The sequence below is a fragment of the Cydia strobilella genome, chromosome 4 (assembly GCF_947568885.1).
Source record: "Cydia strobilella chromosome 4, ilCydStro3.1, whole genome shotgun sequence".
Lineage (NCBI taxonomy): Eukaryota > Metazoa > Arthropoda > Insecta > Lepidoptera > Tortricidae > Cydia > Cydia strobilella.
The window spans coordinates 18,173,455-18,196,660 of NC_086044.1; the positions used below are offsets into that span (position 1 = coordinate 18,173,455).

The window sequence follows — 23,206 nt, forward strand, 5'->3', positions numbered from 1 at the left end:
TTTGTTTTCAATATTAATGAATAGTTAGGTATAATCTTATAGGGCCATAATAATTGTCTTGTTAAAATTACCCAAATCTTATATTTAAGACTTCTTATGAAAGTTCATGTACATTTTATATTCTTATCTTTTTTTATTTTGATCTGTTTTCTGCCCGCGACTTTGTCAGCCTGGAATGATAATTATGATTGATAAAAACTACCCTTGTTCCTTTCTCGAGCCTCAAACTATCTCCATACCAAATTTCATCTAAATCTGGTCACGATGCCAACATGCCTATCGCTTACGCTTCGTAGCGATCGAAATGCAACTGTCACTGTCGCACTAATAATATGGAATAGTGATAGAGACACAAAGCATTTCGTTGTCGTAGGTAGCGATAGCGATTGTCACCTTGGCTAGGCCGGCAGTTCAGTGGTGTAAGCGTGAAGACTTGAAGAGGTAACAGACAGCCCGACAGAGTTATAATATGCGGCAGTAATTTTCATACATTTCCATTTACAGGGCGATAATCAAGGATTCGTTATAAACGCGGTGTTTCAAGATGATGGCATTGAGTTTGAGCCCCCGTTTGATGAGTTTATTGATCGGTTGTCTATTATATACGACTTTCTCATCGACGCCTGTCGACAATATCCACGTTTGGAGACTATACTGTACTACGACTATGTTTCTCATAGTAGATCAACGCTTCAGGTACTATATAGACTTACGATCTAAACACAACATGATTTAATATACTTAAATATGTGCGATATTTAATAAATTTCCTTTTTTTAGCCAAAAATAGATCGGGAACTTGTGGAAAAATACAGACAAAATATACATGATTTAATTAGTGAACAGAGACTTGGGCCCGAATCGCGAACCAAAGATTTTGACCCTTATGTCTGCTTGTTAAATGGGGAGGTGAGTACTTTGTCATTGTCAATTATATAGCAAATTAGCTAGAGTTTAAGGCACACATAGTAAAATTGCATTAGAACTGTATTGAAACCGAAGCCAGACAGGTTTTTTTGGTTAATTTCCACATTACGAAAATTGGGTGCTCTTTAATTTTGTAATGAATGTTTTATAACTTGCTAGAAAGTAAAGCTTGTTTGTAATGTTTTATTTTAGTCCCGGATGAAAGTTGAATCCTTTCTAAAGTCAGTGCCTGAAAAAACATTCGAGCAGTTTTGCGACGAATCGGTCAAGTACGTGGAGTTAGCGCGAGACATGACGCTAAAACTAGAAGGAACTATTGTTATTGGAATGTTCAGAATGCAAAGGACAGATCTGATTGGCATGTTGCGCCAAGCCGCCTTGAATATGGCCAATGTGTTATTGAAAAGAATGACGGATGACTTTCGTAGAGAGATAAAGTCGTAAGTTAATTTCAAACCTTAAAAAATGTGATCGTTGTTTAGCTTGTTTATGTTTGATAGATGGTTTACACAATGTATTTTGTACCCTTGTTTTGTAATGTGCGCGGGAGTTCACATCGAAGATCGGCTATGTCAGCCATCTTCGGGCGCACGAGCGCCGAACTAACTAGGAGACGAAGTGGTCGCCATCGCCGAAATCGGCCGGAAGGATCATCATCATCATCATTTGTACATTCACGACACCCAAAATTTATAATAAAAAAAACATTTCTTAAGTTTATAAATAAGTATGTGGTGGCAGGATACACGACGATTATTCAAATATTTCGGCTACCCTGTTGCGCCCACCGCCAGACACAGCCGCCCTGATGGAACTCATAGAATACTACGGGAAAGCCGAAGACGTTCTGGTGGACCAGATGGAAGACAGACTGCGCAATGTCATGCGATATATTTTGTTTCTGGGCGAGTATACTACTTTCACGGCGAATGAGATAAAAGCTAATAGCCAAGCATTTCACTGGTAAATAACATACATATATTATAGTCGTATATAAAATATGCGCATGGTAGTGGGTTATAAGCAAATTGAACTTTTAATAGAGTTATTGGCCAAGATATACCGTTATATACGAGTAATATCATTAATTTCATCTATGGGCCGATTCCACTTGAGACTGCACAAAAAGAGGACCATAATATTTATATTGTTTACCTATTATTTAGCAATTTCTTTACGAAATCAATACTTCAAATTGGCACGTGGCGGACTGGTGGTATTACCGTCAGTGAAATAAAGTCGGGCTAAGAGATATTGATACTTGATACTATAGGATATAAACGTCGCCAGTGGACGGTTTAACCGTGGAATTTTCCGAGGACCGAAACATAATTATAGGTAGCGTGTATTCACAAGAGTAGTCAGATGTCAAAAGGACCAAAACTGAAAAGTTACATAATAAAGCACCACGCCGAAACAGGTTTTGCCGGGTATCTTTTGCTATTACTAACCCTTGTTCGAGACTAATGACGGTCTCAAGTGGAATCGGGCCATGGTATATGAAATCAACTATGCTTCAAAATATTTATGGTTTTAGGTACACGCGCCTGCCAGGCATTATTGAAGAATCTAAGGTAATATGTGAGCAAAAAATGGTAGAGTACCAGGAGCTTCTAAAGGTAAGTTTCTTACTTACCTACCTACATTGTACTTTCAATTCAACATTCGCCAACAGTGCTATATGTAAAAAATATTGCTTTAGGTTCGAATCGTGAAGTTTATAGATGATTTGGATATTTACGAACTGCAATGTGATGAGGTGCAGTATTGGGGAGAAATCAATGAGTTGCCAACATATGTTGCAAAAGCGAAAACTCTCGATGATAAGTAAGATTTTTTTTACTTAGTATATTGGTAAATTATTAACTAATTTGTTTCTTACGTGACATTGAATGTTTTTTGAATTTTTCTATATCAGGTTGTCATTAGCGTTGACGAAAATAGATCAATTTAACGAAGAAGAAGCTTCATTTGGGTATGAATTGTCACAGTATCCAAAGAGAAAAATTATATATGACAAACTTGTACCATTTAAAAAGTTATTTGATGCTGGTCACGAATTTATCGAAAAACATCGCAGCTGGGTGAATTCACAGGTATCCAAATTTAGTTTCCAGTCTTCAACAAAATTTTAAAAGCATATTTCAGTTATTCAATATAGTTTGATTTGTTATTATCTTATTGTAGGTTCCTAATGCTATAGCTGTAGACTAACCCCCTGTTCATAAAGCTTTACGGCCCTCATTCATAATAATTATAATTCTCATACTTCAAACGTCAAATTAATGCTGTTACATTAATTTGACGTTTGAAATAAGATAATTATGATTATTATCAACAAAATCAAGCGTAACCAATTTTATTCATAGATATTTTTGTACAAATGTAAACAATATCAAAATATCTAAAATCTTGCCTAGAGTTGTGCCGTTCCATTCCCCATTTTGCATGGGGAATGTTATCGAGCGAGAAATTTCCCCATACAAAATGGAGAATGTTACCGGGAACGGCAGAACTCTAATCTTGCCTAAGAATTAACATTTTACAAGAGATGGAATAACTTTTATCAGGTCTCCTTTTTTTCGTAAATTAGTACGAGTTTGCATAGATTCTCCAATGCAAACAAATGCGTTCATTGACAAAAAAATTAAACGTCTGAGTTGTCTGACGGCAAATATCTTGCCATTACCCACTAAAGGGGTAAGTTTTTTTTAAATAATATTTGGTATTATTTGAGTGTTCTGTTCTAGGTTGGGAGTTTTGATCCAGAAGACATCGAAGCTGACGTAGGATATTATTACAAGAACGTGTTCAAGCTAGAAAAACAATTCCAAGACGTACCTGATACGTATCGACTTGCTGTAGCCGTTAGGTGAGTATACAAGTTTAGTTTTGTAAGGTTCATCTTTTCTTGATTGGTGGCCATTATTTAATAGGTAAATTATCTATTATACCATCTACGGGGCCATTATTTAACCCTTCGAATGCTTTACGTCATAAACAAAAACATCACCTTACATGAAAGTGTGAAGGTTACTTTGACAGCGTACGCAATAACACTTAGGGTCGGTTGCACCAAACCGTCTGTCACCGTTTTACCGTTCGCAAAATTTTATTGTATGGAAAGTTTCATAGTTCTCTGCTGCTTGACGTTAATCAGTCTCTTTTGTGGTTGGTGCAAATGGCTCTTATAGTCGTCAATGGCGCTGTGGGCACGACTAGTTACGGCGCCTTTAGGTGTTCTTGGCGTTCGTAAGGTTAATAAATTATTATACCTTTTACGGGGCTTTAACTTCCGGATTTCTAAATTTGAAGGAAACAGTTATTGACTAAGTAATGTCGCTATTTTTTAGAGAAAAAATAGACGAATTCAAGTCGAACATGCCAATTGTCCAAACCCTGGGCAACCCCGGCATTAAGCCCAGACATTGGGAGAAGATATCCTCAATTGTTGGGTTTCCTATTATCCTGGACGAGGAGTTAACACTGCAGAAGGTGATCGACTTCAATTTAGCGGACTTCATCGAGAAGTTCGAAAGTATTTCGGAAGCTGCAACTAAAGAAAACAACTTGGAGAAGACATTGGACAAGATGATGAAGGAATGGGCAGACCTTAGATTTGAAATCTTACCTTACAAGTTAGTGGAATATTTTTAAACTCTTCTAGTAGTCTAAAAAAATCAAATTAGGCACTACAGTGCAACTAGGTACACAATAAATTAAGTAATACGAGTACACTGTATCAGATTCTGGATAAATATAAAATGAAGAAACATAAATTTCAGAGAATCCGGAACTTACATATTATCCGGTGTTGACGAAATACAATTGCTACTGGACGACCATATTGTTAAAACACAGACTATGAAGAACTCACCATACATAAAACCTTTCGAAGAAATCATTCTGTAAGTAAATCATTTGCACAGATAATAAGTTAGCGTTACATTCTTAATTGTAAAATGTAATATTTGATGCTAAAAGTATACATTTATATTAATAAATTAAATATTATAAAATTTTAGCGACTGGGAGGGCAAGTTGGTACTGCTACAAGAAATTTTAGACGAATGGTTAAAAGTTCAGGCTACTTGGATGTACTTGGAACCAATATTTTCGTCTCCTGATATTCAACAACAGATTCCTGAGGAAGGGCGTCGCTTCAGTGCTGTTGATAAGGTTAAATTCAAAACGGCCTGATTCGAACTTTAATATACGTCAAAAATTAGCTCTAGATACGATATCGATCGGATATGTCAGTGACAAAAGTGACGACTGACAAGTCAGTGCTGGAATGCAGCTCCAACGATTTCTATATAATTAAAAATTTAATTATGTATTTGCGAAGATGAAAAAATTGCAAAGTTTTATGTTTTAGAGAATTCGTTTTTCTGGATTCTTACGCACCCGTAGAAATCATAACTTCGAAATAAACATAATAAAACCCAGTCATTCAGAAATTTACGTAGGTATGTGGTTAAACTCCGTCAACCTTTCATACGTTTAGTAAGTATATGGTTTGACAAAGTTTAGAAGCAGACACAAATCGGAAAAATTTAATCATTCGTAAGGAATTTCCGCAAGTAACGGCGACATAGCTACGCGACTTTCGCTTAGATATTTGTATATAATATCTGGGAGACGGAGCTTTGCTTGGAATACATTTAAAAACTCAAAAATGCGCGTTTTCCCAGAGATAAGACATAGCTAGATCGATTATTCGCCCCGAAAACAAATATAGCAAATTTCATCGAAATCGTTAGCGCCGTTTCCGAGATCCCGAAATATATATATACATATACAGGAATTGTTCGTTTAAAGGTATAAGATTATAAGTAAACCAACTAAGGCTTTGCTGTTTTCAAACATGTTTTTTGATTTCATAGATGTGGCGAGAAATTATGAAGGCTTGCTTTACGGAACCTCGAGTTCTGGATGTAATCACGATAGAAAAAATGGTAGACCGACTAAAGAGATCAAACAACTTGCTTGAATTGGTCCAGAAAGGCCTAAATGCGTATCTAGAGAAAAAACGGTTGTACTTCCCGCGCTTCTTCTTCCTGTCCAATGACGAGTTGCTGGAAATTCTATCAGAGACGAAAGATCCTATGCGGTAATTTCAATTATTTATTTTATTTATTTCTTAACTGGGGGCCGGTTCTGTATCAATAATTTAGTAACGACTCAAGGTAAAGGTATGTATCAAAATAAGATGAAAACCTTAACATGTTTTTAAGCAGAATCGGCCTTCTGTAATATTACTTTACAAGAATAATGACTTGAATAGCAGTTTTTATTTAACAGAGTTCAACCTCATCTGAAAAAATGTTTCGAGGGAATCGCTAAATTGTCTTTTACTAGTGATATGGTTGTGACGCATATGCGCTCCTCTGAAGGAGAAATTGTGGAACTGGTTATGACGATCAATACCGTTGCTGCTAGAGGACAGGTTTGTAATCCTAGATTTTAAGTACCTATGTAGTTTATACATTACATTGACTATGGATACATTAAATTAACCGTAGTTTAAGAATATCTGCTTACATCTGCTTATCGAAATTGGCATGATTGAGGTTAAATAAATACTTAATAGAACTTATTTCCTGTAAATGAATTGATCTGTGATATCGATGTAGGTGGAAAAATGGTTACTGGAGTTAGAGAAATCAATGAAAGTGTCTGTACATAACGCGGTGGCGCTCTCCTACGATGACTACTTGGCGCGCGCGCGGCAGGAGTGGGTGCTCGTATGGCCGGGCCAAGCTGTAAGTGTTCTTCTCACTTTGACTAAAAATTATTCAGAAAACAAATATAAAATAAGCAACGACAAATCAAAAGTGTATTTAGATTGGCATCATGTGGGTGTTGTATATTATATATTTTAAACCAGAATACATTCATTTACTTACAATCAATGCATTGCTGATAGAACAATCTACCAATATTTGTGTCGTCTTTTGTCAACATCCAAAACTCAGTAACAAATATTTGCGCTAGTTACACCACTGCTGAAAACATTGCAGACACGGTCAATGTCGAGTAATCTCTTAGGTGATTGAAGCATTATTTAAAGTGTTCATATGTTTAAGGTGCAATGCGTAGCAATGACATTTTGGACCTCAGAAGTGACAGATGCAATCCACATCAGTATACCGGCTATGATGGATTACTGGCACAAGTGTAACTTCCAAATCTCCAAAATAGTAGATTTGGTTCGCGGCGAGCTAAGTCTGCAGAACAGAATTACTCTTGGTACGATCATCACTTAAGGGGCCCACTGACTATCAGTCCGCCGGACGATACCGGCCTGACAGTTGTTCGGAACTGTCAAATTTTTGTTCTAACTGACAGGCCGATATCGTCCGGCGGACTGATAGTGAGTGGGCCCCTTTAGACAGGAATAACCTTATATATAATTAGGACGTGCCACTACACGACGATCAGAAATTAAGTGAAAAATTATTTAAAAAATGTGTATACAATATTACTGTATACTTCCGGTCAATTTGCTTCAATTCTAGTCATTATTAGAAAACAAGCAAATAAAAATATGGATTTTATACTTTGTATAACTACAAATTACATTGTATAGGTTCTAGTAATAACTTTATTACTAGAACCTATAAAATCCTAATCTTTATTTAATCAGTAATTAATAACACATTGTATTCTTAGGAGCCCTTGTGGTACTGGATGTGCACGCTCGTGATGTGCTCATGCTGCTTATCGAATGTAAAGTGCATCATGACAACGATTTTAACTGGCTTTCTCAAATACGGTACTACTGGGAGGTAAGTTTAGGCCTGATTTCCTCCTACGCTGAAGTCGGTCGCTGACGTCGGTCGAGCGTACCGTCGGAAAAAAAATCTGCCGCGGACGTCAGAACGCGGGCCCATAGAACATTGTGTTCATTCGTACGCTCGACCGACGTCAGCGACCGATGTCAGCGTAGGAGGAAATCAAGCCTTAGATTATAGCGCGTCGAGGGTCGACGGGTTACGGCGTAGCAGCCGTATGACGCACGCATCCTAGCCGCGCAGACATTTTCGGGCCAATTTCAGTTTTAGTTAAAATGCGATGATTCCGATACGATAGTAATCTGTCAGTACCAAAAGTGACGTTTTTGGTTGAAGAAATGTCACTTTTGGACATGACAGATCACTATCGTATCGGAATCAGATCAGACAACTAAAACTCGAATTGGCCCGTTATTTTCATTAATTGAATATTTTAAAAAAATATACCAATTTTTTACATACCTACCTACCGTCTTTTTATGTCGAGTACCTACTAACTAAAGATAAGAAAGCACTGCACCCTTATTTTTACCGCTTACGTGCCGTACCGTAACTTTCACTACGCTCAACTACCTATATATAACTTAACTTTAAGAGGCCGGTGTCGATTTTAGTCGCAAAAATGTAAAATTGATAGATTTAGTCCGTGAAATTGTACACCTTTTGTTACCTAATTGAAATAACAAGTACTGGTTTCTATTAGCACGTCTTCTTATCAGATCAATCGTATCAGATCAATTTTTTGAAAACAGACTCACTAAATTAGTAATGTTTGCTTTTCTGATGGACGTTTAGGTAAACGCGCGTAAAGCACTGATTTTGTCGCTCATATTTGTAAATTTCGTAAAGTTTGAACGGCTAAACATGGTAATTTTGTATTACACACCTGTACTTGACGTTAATCAGACTACATTTTTATTATTATGACTGAAGTAGTGTAAATGAAAGTTAGACGAAATCAATTTTCTCCAGGAATTACTTCAAAACAAATGACAATTTCTCTGAAAATCGACTTAATTTCAACGTTATTTTGATACCTAAACAATCTACAACATTTGCTGAAACTATTCTTATACATCAATTTGTATAATTTACCACCATAGATTTTTGATGAATTTTTAAAAACTGCCCCTTCTTTTCATATATTTCCGGTGACGCACGCTCGCGACCTCATTATTAAAAGGCAAGATGAGAAGACGTGCTAATAGAAACCAATTCTTGTTATTTAGATATTACGTAACAAAACGTGTATAATTTCAACGACTAAATCTACCAATTTTAAATTTTTGCTCCAAAATCGACTACGGCCTCTTAAGAATAGTACTTTATACAATCGTGATATAATACCTATAGAGAGAGGTAGGAGATTTTAAAGCTTGATTATATCACTATTGTATATAATACTTTTACTACGAGTCATCTAAATAATACTTTTTCTACTTTAAAACTTAAATTATGAAAGAAAATTAGGTAAGTATCTCAGTAGTACAAAAGACATTAATGCGTGCATAATATATGAATAGGTATTACTCATGAAAAAGTCGCGCGTTGGTGTCTTTTCCACTGGACCGCGGCGCCACGTGATTGGTCAAATTCATTATAGTTGACTAAACCGTTTCGAAATGAATATTATGGTTGAGTTTGGAGCCCATACCTGAAAAGTCACCCAATTACAGTTTGGTATACGAAATCTTAATTTATCCATTACAGTCGACGAGTAAAAACTAATTAAAACGTTAAAAAACGTTAAAACGTTAAAAACTCCGATTGTTATTATTATTTATAGGAACAAGAAGAAGATCTAAGTTGGCAAATTGCTACTCGCATGATCAACTCTCAGTTGATGTACGGCTACGAGTATCTCGGAAATGCGGGCCGCTTGGTCGTCACACCGCTTACCGACAGGTGCTTTAGAACTCTCTTCGGCGCTCTACATTTGAATTTAGGTATAGTGTTGTAGCTGAGTTATTATCATACTTTAGTTGGATGACACCTAGCTGCCATCACTTGAATTGTTACTGCAGGTGGTGCACCAGAGGGTCCGGCTGGAACTGGCAAGACAGAAACTACGAAGGACTTGGCAAAGGCGGTCGCGAAACAATGCGTTGTGTTTAATTGCTCAGATGGTTTGGATTACCTTGCGTTGGGAAAATTCTTTAAGGTAAAATACATGCCTTCATTTTGATATACAATAAGTGGTGTTTTGATGCTGATCGTTGTCAATATATAAAGCATTTAACTTGTGTTTGTTGATGATATTACTTTGCAGTATAATAATATGATTACAGGGTTTAGCATCTTGCGGTGCCTGGTCATGTTTCGACGAGTTTAACCGAATAGACCTGGAAGTGCTATCCGTGGTGGCGCAGCAGATCATGTCTATCCAGCGAGGCATCAACTCGGGCGCCACGGAGATGGTATTTGAAGGCACTCTCGTACAACTCGATAAGACTTGCGCAGTGTTCATCACCATGAACCCTGGTTACGCTGGACGATCGGAGCTGCCTGACAACTTAAAGGTTAACAGTTTTTCTATATTAAGCAATGAATTGTTAATATACCAAAAAAAACTACATATTAAAATATTTACAGGCCTTGTTCCGTTCTGTGGCTATGATGGTACCTGATTATGTATTGATTTCTGAAATTGAGCTGTATGCGTTTGGGTATTTGAACGCAAAACCTCTCGCTGTCAAGATTGTAGCAACGTACCGTTTGTGCTCGGAACAGTTGTCTTCTCAAAGTCATTACGATTACGGTAAGCAAGTTTTGGTAACTAAACAATCACTGTAAACTTATTGGCACCTCATCCACTGGTTGGCACCTTATTTTAAGGCAGCAGCCGGGCTAGCACATGATTGGCGCGAGAGTATCTCGCCGCGACATAGACTACCCGTCCCCCTTTAATTCATAAAGTAATCGATAAAGTTAGTAAAAGACGGGTAGTCTACGAGGGTTGATCCGTATGCACCACCCCTGACCTCTTTGCTGTCACTTGGTTATTAAAACCTTTTTGCTGTAGGTTTATAGACATTTAGAGGTTATAAAAAAAAAAAAAACATTTTTAAATGTCGAACTATTATTGAGCTACAGCTTACTGTAATTGTTGAGTCGTGGTTTTTTTGTATGAAAATTTTTGTAATAAAATATCTACAAAAAATACATTTTACACCAACTCAAATCCATCAAGATATTGTGGCAACTGTATGGGAGTGTGCAGTATCCTATTACATAGTGAAACGTTGGTGTCGAGAGTTTAAGTGCGGAAGATCAAGTTGTGAAAACCAACATGGCGGTGGACCACCTGTAACGGTCACTCCAGACGAAAACATTAATAAATTTCACGATATGGTGTTACAAAACCGGCGAATACGTATCAGGCAAATTGTTGAAGAGACTGGCTTGTCATACTTGTATCATGTAGTGCAACAGATACTTACTAAAGAATTCGGTATGAACAAGATCAGTGCAAGATGGGTGCCACGAGTGTTGACCATTGATCAGAAAAGACATAGAGTATTGATTTGCCAGCGTCTGTTGGATATGTACCAAGCTAATAAAGATAATTTTCTCCATAGATACGTAATCATGGACGAGTCTTGGGTACATCACTATGATCCCGAAACCTAAATTCAAAGTAAGCAGTGGAAACACAGTGGTTCTCCGCCACCACGTAAATTTAAAGTGGCATCGTCTGCAGGAAAGGTTATGTTGTCTGTATTCTGGGATGCTCAAGGAATAATCCTGGCTGACTATTTGAAAAAGGTAGAGACTATTACAGGGGCCTATTATGCAAACTTAATTCTAAAATTGCGAGAGGCTATTAAAGAGAAACGCCGGGGCAAGTTGACAAGTGGCGTACTCTTCCACCAAGACAATGCTACCGTCCATACGTCCTGTGTCGCTAAGGCTGCCATATAGCAAGCAGGCTTCGAATCGGTGGAGCACCCACCGTATTCGCCTGACTTGGCCCCCAGCGACTACAGGCTATTCTCAAAATTAAAGAAATTTTTACGTGGAAAATTTTTTTTGGACAATCAAGAGGTGATATCTGTTGTGAAGGAGTGGTTTTCAGAGGTCGGACATTTTTTTTTCAGGAGGCTATTGAAATGCTGGAGCACGGATGGAATAAGTGTATTAGTGTTGAGAGAGACTATGTAGAAAAATAAAAAATAAATCTTGAATGTAGTTTCATTGTAAGAGGGTTAGGGGTGGTGCATACGGATCAACCCTCGTATGTCGCGACATACTCTCGCGCCAATCATGTGCTAGCCCGGCAGCGGTGTCTTTGTTACAAAAATGATTGTTGTTGACTACTGCTTATCTATGTCAATCATTGGATAGGTTAGGTTAGGTTAAAGGATATTTTTCTAAATCGATGATAATGCGTGTGAATTTATAATTATATTTGTTTTGGTCTATGTAGGCATGCGTGCCGTGAAGTCAGTGCTGCGTGCGGCGGGCGCACTGAAACTGCGCTACCCCGATGAGGTGGAGGACGTCATACTGCTGCGTTCCATCAAAGACGTTAACCTTCCCAAGTTTCTGGAACACGATGTGCCGTTGTTCATGGTTCGTTACTTTTGATTTCTTTCTGACGTATGTTGATAGTACCTTTATATATTATTTAGATAAAATTCCTTAAATGATTTACAGGGCATCATTGGTGATCTGTTCCCTGGATTACCTTTACCCTTAGCTGATTTGCCACACTTAGTTGCCTGCCTAAAGGAAGTTTGCGTTCCTCTTAATTTACAGGCTAATGATTTCTTCGTTGAAAAGGTACGTAAAGAGATTTGTCTCACACTTATTATCATTAAAGAAAAAGATTGAAATGTGAGATACATTTCATACCATGCCCATAGCGAATTTTTTAACATATACGACGACTTGCATGTCTGACGGCCATTCTTAAAAGCATATATGTAGTTATTAGGTAGGTAGATACTAATTATTAATTACCACTCTTTACATATAATTTTATGCATTTAGCGCGCGGTTGTTTTATGCGATAAACGCTGCGTTTACCGCGTTAAACAATGTACAGATGTAGTGCATAATTGTTTGCCATCGTATTTTCTCGGTTGTGCAGTAAACGCTTTGCGTTTAACACTGCGTTTATCGCATAAAACAACCGCGCGCTTTTTGCAGACATATTATACGGGGTCTTCTGTCACAGGTATTTTATACTTGCTGAATTGTAAAACATGCTGTGTACATTGTTTTGGATCTCGTGCTAGTTCTAAGCCATAATGTGCAATTGTATGTTTCTCATGATATTGTACGATATCTGTGTAGTGTACCTAATAAAGTAAAATAAAAAAATAAAATAGAAGCCTCGCTAACCTTTACAACTGTACTCTCTATTGTGAAAGCTAGACAGTTAAAATTTTCACAGATGAATGTATTTCTGTTGCCGCTATAATAACAAATACTAAAAAGTACGGAACCCTCGGTGGGCGAATCCGACTCGCACTTGGCCGGTTTTTTTCATTATACATTTTCAAGTGAGTGATTACAAGTGTAAAGGAGTTATAGGTGTAGACTTCTTTTAATGAATAAGTATTTATTTATTTAGTATGAAGCTTCCCCTTCTTTCTTACATTAATATTAATTACAAATACAATAGTTTTGTTTTGTATTTTAAATTATTTTATTTATTTTATTTTTATTATAATTAATTTAGGCAACAAACAGTCATATACAAAAATAATTTACCTAATAATAAGCAATGTGTTAATAGACCTTGAAAATGAACTTGTTACTATAAATCCGGATATTATCAAAACAATCAATTCTACTAATTTTATTCAGGTTCTTCAGCTATATGAAATGATACTCGTAAGGCACGGCCTTATGTTGGTCGGGTTCCCTATTTCTGGAAAAACGACAAGTTACCACGCCCTTGGTGCAGCTCTAGCATGTGTGCATGAAAAAGTACGTATCAAACCAATATCAGCGAATTTATTAACTCATTGATTTTATTTCTTGTAGATCTCTTTTAAATATGTCTGGTATTTTTAGGGACTAATGGGCGAAAATCCAGTAGAGTGGACAGTAATAAATCCGAAATCGATTACAATGGGCCAGTTGTATGGCCAGTTCGACCCTGTTTCGCACGAGTGGTCTGACGGTATTCTTGCGGTCAGTTACAGAGCATTCGCAGTTTCTCCTAACGACAACAGGTAAAGGTTTTTTTGACCGAGCGCTAGCGAAGGTCTCCGTTTCAGCTTGGGCAAAAATGATTTCGTAATACCGGATGTTTCGTAATACAGGTTGCGTTTCTAAACCGATTCTCGTGAAATTTTGTAAGCTTCTCACAAATCCACTAGTAATACTATAGATAGATTAAACGGTTTTATCATAAAGTCGTATCTTTCGCTTTCATCTCGCTTTTTGTTGCACAATACGTACTTATGTACTTTACTAACCCGTAAGATCGTTTTGAAGTTTCATAAAGAGTAGTTTATTTGACTCGATAGTGCCAGTGACGTACTACGTAAGTACGTACTACCAACTATTTTGTAATGTACCCCATTTTTTTTGTAGAAAGTGGTTAATATTTGACGGTCCGGTGGATGCCATCTGGATCGAGAACTTAAACACCGTTCTGGACGACAATAAAAAGCTATGTCTCATGAGTGGCGAGATCATTCAGCTCGCGCCTACTACCAACCTGATATTTGAACCTATGGATCTTGAAGCTGCATCACCGGCTACGGTACTTATAATTGGATACCTACCTTGTTGATTATAAAAAGTAGACGGCAGTTTTATACGTAATTGCGAACACTGGAAAAGAAGTCAAAAGTTTTTGAGTTATATGACAATTATTATTCCGATGTTTACGTGTTGTGCAGCTATGTTATACACATTTGTATAAAATAAGCTAAAGCTAAGGCACTATCGCAATTTATAAAAAAATATGTTTACTCAAGTTTAAACATATAAATAGTACATAGGTGTGTTTATAAATTTAGGCTGAATGCCGGGGGAAATATATATTAGTCTACAACAATACGGTTACAAAAAACCATTAAAATCTGTTCAGTTGCTCAAGACTATACAAAGAAGTACTTATTGCCGAAATATGCCCCAAAATCTTTTTGTTATTAGGTTTCACGTTGCGGTATGATTTACTTAGAGCCCAAAGGCCTGGGGTGGCATTGCCTGCTGGAGTCGTGGCTGAACACCCTGCCGCCCGCCCTGCACAGCGTCAATCGCAATCTCATTAGGACGCTATTCAAACGCTTCATGCCGCCTTTACTGTGGCTAGTTGAGTTATCAGGGCAAACTAAGGTATTTTTAAATATAAGGATTTCCCGTTCAGAAAATTCTGTCTTTTTTTTCTTAGTTGTCGTCTTGTTGAAAGAAATGCACTACTGCCTTAAACAAGATTAAATGAATGAAAAAAAAATATTTTTTTCGAGTAGCGATGGTGCCAACCATTAGTAGAGAGCATTCTCTTGTCGGTGGAGTATTTTCCAGCTTCTTCTTATTGTCATTAAAATGTTTATCCATTTTTAAATTACAGCAAATGTACGTAACATCACGAAGCAATTTGGTTAACTCGTGTATGAATATATATGACACATTTATGGATGATTTTTATAATGAAAAATATGTGGATTCAATATCTGATCTTGATGTGAGAGCACAACTAGAGGTAAATATCGATATTTTATGTAAAATATTTTCTTTTGTACTTAATAAGTAGATCGTTTACCAAACTTAAAGTATCTAATATAAGTTCATGACTGATTTTGTTTCTACGTTCACTGATTACTTACATACAGACCGTTATCGTTGTTGTTTAGGTACTTTAATTAATCGTTAATACGACTAGATAAACACAAATTTAAACTTTCAGGGCATCTTCTTCTTTTCCTGTATCTGGTCCATAGGAGCAACGTTGGAAGCTAGTAGCCGTCCGAAATTCGATATGATGTTTAGAGGATTACTCGACAAAGAATTTCCAGAAAAGGTAATAAGTGTAATAACCATTCATAATTCATAATTTTTTATTGCATGAAAGTGAGTACAAAAGGTGTTAGTATATACAAAAGTCCATCACAATCGGCCGAGATCCAGCACGCAATATATCTTAATTCTAAAACTACAAACTAAATTAACACTGTAATTATTGTTGGATAACATAATTATAAATGATTATGGGTATCTTGAGGGTTTCTTATTCTTTGCAGATCCTTGAAGCTTTGAAATGTCCTAAGGTTATCCACAAACCAGAAAAGCAATACATACTTATTATTCCAGCGGGTGGAACTGTGTATGAATTTCGTTATATTAAGGAGGTAACTAAAAAGTATATTATATGAACAGTCGGCAGCAGAAGTTGCTAAGCGGGCGAGGTGTTCAAAATTACCTTGACACGCTCTTATTCTCTTAACAATAAAGTCGCGTTAAGATCATTTTGAACACCTGGCCCGGTTAGCAACTTCTGCTGCTGACTGTATGTATCTTAATAAAGGCAAAGAGGATATAATATTGTAGAGCGGTACTGTCATAGTAAATTTTGTAACCACAGTAAATTCACTGCCATCTATCGACACACTTTAAAACTAAAAATGAAGATTTATAAAAATACGATAAAATGTATTTAAGAATCGGAATCAGAATGCTTTATTTGTAAAACATAGGTATACATGGGTCTTAGGTGTAGGTATACATTGAGCACTATGTTTTGCCGGTTGGCATACAAATGTCAAAGAGAACGAGAATCTAATTAATATTGAAATGCACAAAATGTTTAAATATGGATAAATGATTTTTTTTATTTGCATTAATTATTTTTATTATTTTGACCCATGTTCTTTCACTGATATGCGTTAAAATTGTTAAATAACAAACGAAACCGTCAACGCCCTCTATACGAGAGTAGGACAAAGGTAGTAGAGACATCTAAACGAGAATCAAATTTTCTTGATTTTCGAGGCACGTTTTTTCCTTAGACTGTATCCATCTATTACGGAATTATATCTATCTTTGATAAAGGTAATGATTTAGTTTTACAAAACTAGTTATAACCACTTTAGTTTACTAACTTGCCACAAGTAGGATAATATTTAAAAACAAAACATATCTTCCAGGGAAAAGGTAAGTGGAAACCTTGGCAAGACGACGTTATTTCCGCGCCTCCAATCAGTAAGGATACTCCGCCAAATCAGATACTGGTGACTACCTTGGACAGTGTCACGTACCTGGCTTTATTCAAGCTCCTGGTCACGCATCATAAAGCAGTCATGATGGTTGGACCAACTGGAACTGGAAAATCATCCTATATCATTGTAAGCCAACATTATACACTTACTGTACGAGGATTTGTTTTGAAATATTTGAATATTAAATATAATTGTAGTAAATCAAATATTTTTTAGGATTATTTGATTAAAAGAGTTGACACGAAGGTATTTAAAGCTCTTATAATGGCATTCTCTGCTCAAACTAACTGCAATCAAACACAGGATATAATTATGGGAAAGCTTGACAAAAGAAGAAAAGGTATATATTTCATCTACCTATATTTATATTAAGCTAGTATTTCTCGAAAGCCTTTACTTGTCACGTTCGCTGCCAAGAATGTTATACTTGTAGGTAAGTTTTTTTCCGTTAGAACCTCGAAGCTTGGCACTGAAAGTTTTAAAGTCTAACTTGGTTAAATCTAGTCCCTTTATAAAATATAAGGAGTATGCCAGGCTAGTGTAATTCAGATAAGAGAGGAGGTTTAAGAATTATATTTAAAATGACGTATATTTTGCAGGATATTTCGGTCCTCCAGTAGGATGCTATTCTGTAGTATTTGTAGACGACGTGAGCATGCCGCAGGCGGAGACTTACGGCGCTCAACCTCCTATAGAAGTTTTACGACAGGGCATAGATTTGGGGTTGTGGTATGATCGCAAGACTAATGTCGCTATGCGTTTAATAGATGTCCAGGTCAGATGATAACATGATTCATATTTTCACATTACGTTTTTAAGATACACCATTTCTTATAATCAGATAACTCACATTTCAGTTTATGTGTGCAATGGGAAAACCAACACCTGGAGCAAAACTGATTACCCCGAGGTTTTCTCGTCACTTTAACTTCCTGTGCATTGATGAATTTGATGATGAAACTCTTAGAGTCATCTTCAACAGGATAATGGCATGGCATCTGGATACAAGGTGATTTCGTCATAAATTTATTCGATTTATAAGGAACCTACACATCTTTACATACATCAATACACAATGTGTTATTATTTTAGAGGATTCACAAGAGACTTTGAGCCATGTATCGAAGAGGTAGTCAACGGCACTTTAGAAGTTTATAAACAATGCAGATTGAATTTGCTGCCCACGCCATCCAAGTCTCATTACACCTTCAACTTACGTGACTTCTCTAGGGTTATTCTGGTGAGGCTTAAATATTATTGCTTGGCAATCTCGCTAACAACTGTTTATAATAAACTTCTGTTTTTAAATAGGGTGTACTCTTGTCTGTCCCGGACGTAACCCCGGATACTCAAAGTATTAAGCGCTTATGGGTACATGAGTGTTTGCGAGTCTTCTCAGATCGTCTCGTGGAAGATTCGGACCGGCAATGGATGGTTAAATGTTTACGAGCTGCTACAGAGGAGCATCTCAACGAAAACTTCGATATATTGCTCTCAAAGCTTTTAAACGGACCGAAAGATACGGTAAACTCTTTGTAAATTATTATGTACGATGAAGTGATCAATATGTACTAAATTATATAGGTACCTAATTGTTTACTTATGACCACAGATAACCGACCTACATCTTCGGAATCTAATTTACTGTAATTTTGCAAATCCGAAAGTTGATACACGTTTCTACATGGAAACAACCGACATGGAACATTTGAATGCGACCGTGGACGCCTTCCTCGCTGAATTTAACGCTATGTCCAAGAAACCAATGAATCTTGTATTATTCAGGTTCGTATACAATTAAAGTTGGTGGTAGGTATGTGTACGATACTTAACATCATCGAGACGTTTTTACAAGCTTTTGTTTAACTTGCCCTGTTAGTATGTACGAGCACAGTGTAAAAAGTATACAGTGGACCGACGACTTTGACGTGTACCGAGCTACTAACAATGGCGAATGTATGCAGCTCGGGTGCGCGCAGTACACCCCTCGCACCAAGCACGATTGCCCTGTCTAGACGGCTTCGTCGAATGACTGTATTGTTTTATAGACTGTGGTACTAGTAAGTTGTGTGGGTCAAATCTTGGAAGCTAAATTTGACCCACTTCCCGATTTCCGATTGAGCTAAAATTTTGCATACATATGTAAATCGGATGACAATGCAATATTATGATGTCATGGAGCTAATCTAATGATCGAGACAGGAGGTGGCCATGGGAACTCTGTGATAACAATGCAAAATGCAAACTTATTGTGTTTGGGGTTGTTAGAATTGTCTCAATGAGTATTAGTTACCAGTGGAAAGAAAAGTACAGTCAGCCGCCATAAAAGCTTGTACCAAAAATGAAATGTTTGCCGAAAACATTTAAATCATAGTTCGTTTAACGATTACATTCACATTCCAGGTTCGCTATAGAGCATGTATCGCGCATATGCCGCGTGCTTGCGCAGCCGGCGTCGCACGCGCTGCTGGTGGGGCTCGGTGGCTCAGGCCGCCAGTCTCTCACGCGTCTCGCGGCCAGCATCAATGAGTACGATCTATTTCAGGTATGTTACCATAATTTATACATTTTACTTAGTAATCATATCCTAAGTCATTAGTCAACTATTGTTGATTTTATTTGCGGGGTTGTTGCTGTTGCCAGCACATTTTGCAAATGCAAATATTATTCTTTGGTGGAAAAAAGTTTTGATTGGTCAACTAATAAGTGTATAAATATTTTTAATTTCAGGTAGAAATGAGTCGTACATACGGAAAGAACGAATGGCGAGAAGATTTGAAGTCTTTGTTGAGAAAGTCAAGTACTCCCGACTTATGTATGGTGTTTCTGTTCATTGAATCTCAGGTAAGAGATAGACATTCTTGTTTTAGTAAATAATTAAACAAGCGAAAAAAAACAACTATATATTTTTTTGTAAATATCCTAGATACGTGCCAAGTGCTTAGGTCACATCCGGGCTTTCAGCAGGAATCTATTAATAAACTACAATTTATCCAATTCAAGGATACAAACATCCAGTACTTAGTAGGTAAATACATCTTAGACAGGCTGTTAAAATACTGTAATAATAGCTAACAACAGTAATAAAATAAGTAATAACCAAGCGACTTTCCCGAACCCTAAATTTTGATTTCCCTTAGTAGAGTAAAATGCTAATCATTCATTTATTTCTTGGTAAAAAAAGATTAAAGAAGAAGGATTTTTGGAAGACGTAAATAACATGCTGAACTCTGGAGAGGTGCCAAATATTTTTGGAGCTGATGAAAAAGCAGAACTGTGTGAAAAGATAAGAGTCGTAAGTACAAGTTAGCTATAAGTATGTGAGCTCAAATCAGATAGCGTCGTTATAACATTTATTTTATAAATTTGACATTTTGGTAGATTGACAGACAAAGGGACAGGTCGTTGCAAACGGATGGTAGCCCGACAGCGCTATACACGTACTTTGTGTCGATCGTACGAGATCAGCTGCACATAGTGCTGGCCATGTCGCCTGCCGGCACCTCTCTGCGCACACGCATCCGCAAGTTTCCCGCGCTTGTCAACTGCTGCACCATTGACTGGTTCATGGTATGTATAAGGATACATGAAAATTAGAGCTTTGGTGTAGGCATTTCCCTAATGTGTGTAATCCATAATGTTTAAATTGTTTGCAAGAAGATACCAAAATGCTCTTTTTTAAAGGAATGGCCGCCGGACGCCTTGCTAGCGGTAGCAACAAGATTCTTAAGAGACGTAGAGCTGACAGACTTGGAACGTGACACCGCAATCAAGTTGTGTCAGGTGTTCCACACTGACACGCAAGAGCTTTCACGCGCCTTTCTGCTGCGGCTCAAGCGCTACAACTACGTAACACCAACTGCCTACCTCGAGCTCATCAATATGTTCAAATCGTTGCTGGGTAAAAAGCGAACGTAAGTATTAAAAACAAGTACCTAAATACTAGACTTATATTGACCGGGATATAGACCGTGATTACCTTTTGTATTATTTGTGAGCTCCCGATATTTCGACGCAGTTACATGCATTGAGTCGGGTACAAATCACTGGATCGAGTTGCATAGTCATTTCGACAGAACGCCACTATATACCAAGATTGGTAAGAGAAGCCGTTGAAATTCACAAATACAAAAATTTTAATCGTGAAGATGGGTTTAAACTGTCAAATGTGTGGAATCCTGTGATTTGTTTGTGTAAAAAACCAGTGATATCCGAATCAAACACGCGTAGTGACACCGTAAGTGTAGTGTGTTTGGACAGACCAACGAGTGTGAACGCGACCGGACCAACAAGTGTGAATGCGACCGTTGGTAACGTTGAAAGTGAACGCAGCCGACGCGCAAGAATGAGGGTAGACAGAGCGCTGTCTACACAACTTTGACACCCACCCGCTATCTTCAGTCACCCGTGAACATGATGCATGTAACTGCGTCGAAATATCGGGAGCTCACAAATAATACAAAAGGTAATCACGGTCTATATCCCGGTCAATATAAGTCTAGTGAAACTAACCGTGAATCATTCAAAACTCTAAGTACCTAAATAAGCAATTCCTCTATAGAGTTAGATAAATGTATGTAATGTCTCTTAAACCAACAGGGAATTACTTACGGGTGAAAAGAGATATTTGACTGGATTGGATCAACTTGCCGTAGCTGCCAAGTCGGTCGCAGCGCTACAGAAAGCCTTAGAAGTGCTCCAGCCAAAACTGGCAGCTGGTGCGGCTGCTGTAGCCGAGACTACCGCAAAAGTGGAGATGGAGAAGGAAGGTGTAGCCGTAGTGGAGGCCGAAGTGTTAAAAGACCAAGCTGCTGCTGAGGAGCAGGTATGAGTATGACACATGAGGAAGAAACATATAACTAGTCAAGTCAGAATTAAATTTTGAATTTCTTGTCTTTATCTAGTTTCTTGGTTTTTGTTATTACTTTTTTTTAGTATTGCGTGTTGTGATCTAAAATCGTGGACTAACCTGGGAAAACTTTTATAGACTACGAAATGTAAGTGATAAGTGAGTTTATTAAAAATAAACATCCAGCTGAACACAAAAAACTAGGCCGAAACACTCACCCGAAACTTATGCGATGCAGTGCCTTCCCTACAAAAACACTAAATAAAAAAACGCTCCCACAGTCGCTGCGCGCGTCACAAGCAATGCGCATCCCGTTTCTCGACATTGATACGTCCCCCCGTGCCACTTTTACTTATCCTTGAATTGCTCGCGTTGTTAGTTGCCCAGATAGTATGTGTGTCCGGCACTACCTATATATGCCGTCCGTGGTTACGGGACTTCCCCCTAAGCTTATCTTTACCCTATTTTTTCACAACCGATTTAATATTTTTAGGCAGCGGAAGCTCAAGGCATTAAAGAAGAATGCGACGCAGATCTGGCGGAAGCCATGCCGATTCTCAACTCTGCTTTAGCAGCTCTGGATACTCTCACACCACAAGATATCACCTTTATTAAAACCATGAAAAGTCCGCCTAAAGGCATCAAGCTCGTCATGGAAGCTATTTGTATTTTAAAGGTAATAAAAGTTAACTATACAAGTAAAATAATAAAGGGTGAATGATGACGGATGGAAAATAAGACAAAATAGAAGTAAAGTGTGCGTGGATACTATTGAAGTGGTCAGATTCGATATTGAAGAAAATTAGGAATAGATTTAAATTAGATTTAGATTTATTTATTTCATAATATTAAATTACAATATAAATTATTTTTACACTAATCTATACGAATTTATATTATGATCGTCAAGACCCACCTGAGAGGGTGAGTGGTATACCTGATGTGTAAATAATAAAGTAGGTGTGTGTTTTGGAATACTGAATTATGATAATATATTTTATGTTAAATTCTTGTTGTTTATGTTAATAATAAGGAGGTATATAATAATAATTTTCATTTAAATGCCTCCTAACAGGACGATCCGGTAAGTAAACTATTCTTCTCAGTTAGAGTACCTTCAGCTACATATATAATTTTTTTGATGTTGACTATTCCTGACTCAAGTAATATAATATGATTCCATGGAAAAAATCGGGTTTTAATGTTTTAAAAACTTATCTAGGAAATGAAACCAGATAAGGTACCCAACCCGTCGGGTGTCGGAACGATAGAAGACTATTGGGGACCGTCGAAGAAACTGCTGAACGACATCAAGTTCCTGGAGGGTTTACAAAACTACGACAAGGACAACATCCCGCCTGCCGTGATGAACAAGCTCATGAAGACAGTCATGCTGGACGAGGGGTTCGTGCCGGAGAAGATCCGAGCCGTCTCCGTCGCTGCCGAAGGTACAC

At 37.4% G+C, this 23,206-nt stretch overlaps 1 protein-coding gene across 1 annotated transcript in view; it reads left to right on the plus strand.

Moving 5' to 3' along the window:
* The window catches only part of LOC134740769 (dynein axonemal heavy chain 7-like), a 34,368-nt gene that overhangs the window by 2,816 nt on the left and 8,346 nt on the right, over nucleotides 1-23,206 (plus strand). Inside the window, exons 8-51 of the mRNA XM_063673369.1 lie at nucleotides 505-696; nucleotides 781-909; nucleotides 1,120-1,367; nucleotides 1,669-1,890; nucleotides 2,465-2,546; nucleotides 2,630-2,754; nucleotides 2,846-3,023; nucleotides 3,678-3,799; nucleotides 4,281-4,565; nucleotides 4,713-4,835; nucleotides 4,953-5,106; nucleotides 5,814-6,040; nucleotides 6,232-6,376; nucleotides 6,564-6,692; nucleotides 7,017-7,179; nucleotides 7,603-7,718; nucleotides 9,511-9,670; nucleotides 9,749-9,885; nucleotides 10,013-10,243; nucleotides 10,317-10,482; nucleotides 12,151-12,296; nucleotides 12,381-12,506; nucleotides 13,539-13,661; nucleotides 13,749-13,909; nucleotides 14,274-14,445; nucleotides 14,841-15,023; nucleotides 15,259-15,390; nucleotides 15,595-15,708; nucleotides 15,929-16,036; nucleotides 16,832-17,029; nucleotides 17,120-17,243; nucleotides 17,503-17,678; nucleotides 17,761-17,912; nucleotides 17,996-18,143; nucleotides 18,215-18,427; nucleotides 18,516-18,688; nucleotides 19,307-19,448; nucleotides 19,634-19,747; nucleotides 20,088-20,198; nucleotides 20,285-20,473; nucleotides 20,588-20,817; nucleotides 21,503-21,728; nucleotides 22,246-22,428; nucleotides 22,975-23,200. Coding sequence (XP_063529439.1) covers nucleotides 505-696; nucleotides 781-909; nucleotides 1,120-1,367; nucleotides 1,669-1,890; nucleotides 2,465-2,546; nucleotides 2,630-2,754; nucleotides 2,846-3,023; nucleotides 3,678-3,799; nucleotides 4,281-4,565; nucleotides 4,713-4,835; nucleotides 4,953-5,106; nucleotides 5,814-6,040; nucleotides 6,232-6,376; nucleotides 6,564-6,692; nucleotides 7,017-7,179; nucleotides 7,603-7,718; nucleotides 9,511-9,670; nucleotides 9,749-9,885; nucleotides 10,013-10,243; nucleotides 10,317-10,482; nucleotides 12,151-12,296; nucleotides 12,381-12,506; nucleotides 13,539-13,661; nucleotides 13,749-13,909; nucleotides 14,274-14,445; nucleotides 14,841-15,023; nucleotides 15,259-15,390; nucleotides 15,595-15,708; nucleotides 15,929-16,036; nucleotides 16,832-17,029; nucleotides 17,120-17,243; nucleotides 17,503-17,678; nucleotides 17,761-17,912; nucleotides 17,996-18,143; nucleotides 18,215-18,427; nucleotides 18,516-18,688; nucleotides 19,307-19,448; nucleotides 19,634-19,747; nucleotides 20,088-20,198; nucleotides 20,285-20,473; nucleotides 20,588-20,817; nucleotides 21,503-21,728; nucleotides 22,246-22,428; nucleotides 22,975-23,200 — 7,204 coding nt within the window. The remainder of the gene's footprint in view (nucleotides 1-504; nucleotides 697-780; nucleotides 910-1,119; nucleotides 1,368-1,668; nucleotides 1,891-2,464; nucleotides 2,547-2,629; nucleotides 2,755-2,845; nucleotides 3,024-3,677; nucleotides 3,800-4,280; nucleotides 4,566-4,712; nucleotides 4,836-4,952; nucleotides 5,107-5,813; nucleotides 6,041-6,231; nucleotides 6,377-6,563; nucleotides 6,693-7,016; nucleotides 7,180-7,602; nucleotides 7,719-9,510; nucleotides 9,671-9,748; nucleotides 9,886-10,012; nucleotides 10,244-10,316; nucleotides 10,483-12,150; nucleotides 12,297-12,380; nucleotides 12,507-13,538; nucleotides 13,662-13,748; nucleotides 13,910-14,273; nucleotides 14,446-14,840; nucleotides 15,024-15,258; nucleotides 15,391-15,594; nucleotides 15,709-15,928; nucleotides 16,037-16,831; nucleotides 17,030-17,119; nucleotides 17,244-17,502; nucleotides 17,679-17,760; nucleotides 17,913-17,995; nucleotides 18,144-18,214; nucleotides 18,428-18,515; nucleotides 18,689-19,306; nucleotides 19,449-19,633; nucleotides 19,748-20,087; nucleotides 20,199-20,284; nucleotides 20,474-20,587; nucleotides 20,818-21,502; nucleotides 21,729-22,245; nucleotides 22,429-22,974; nucleotides 23,201-23,206) is intronic.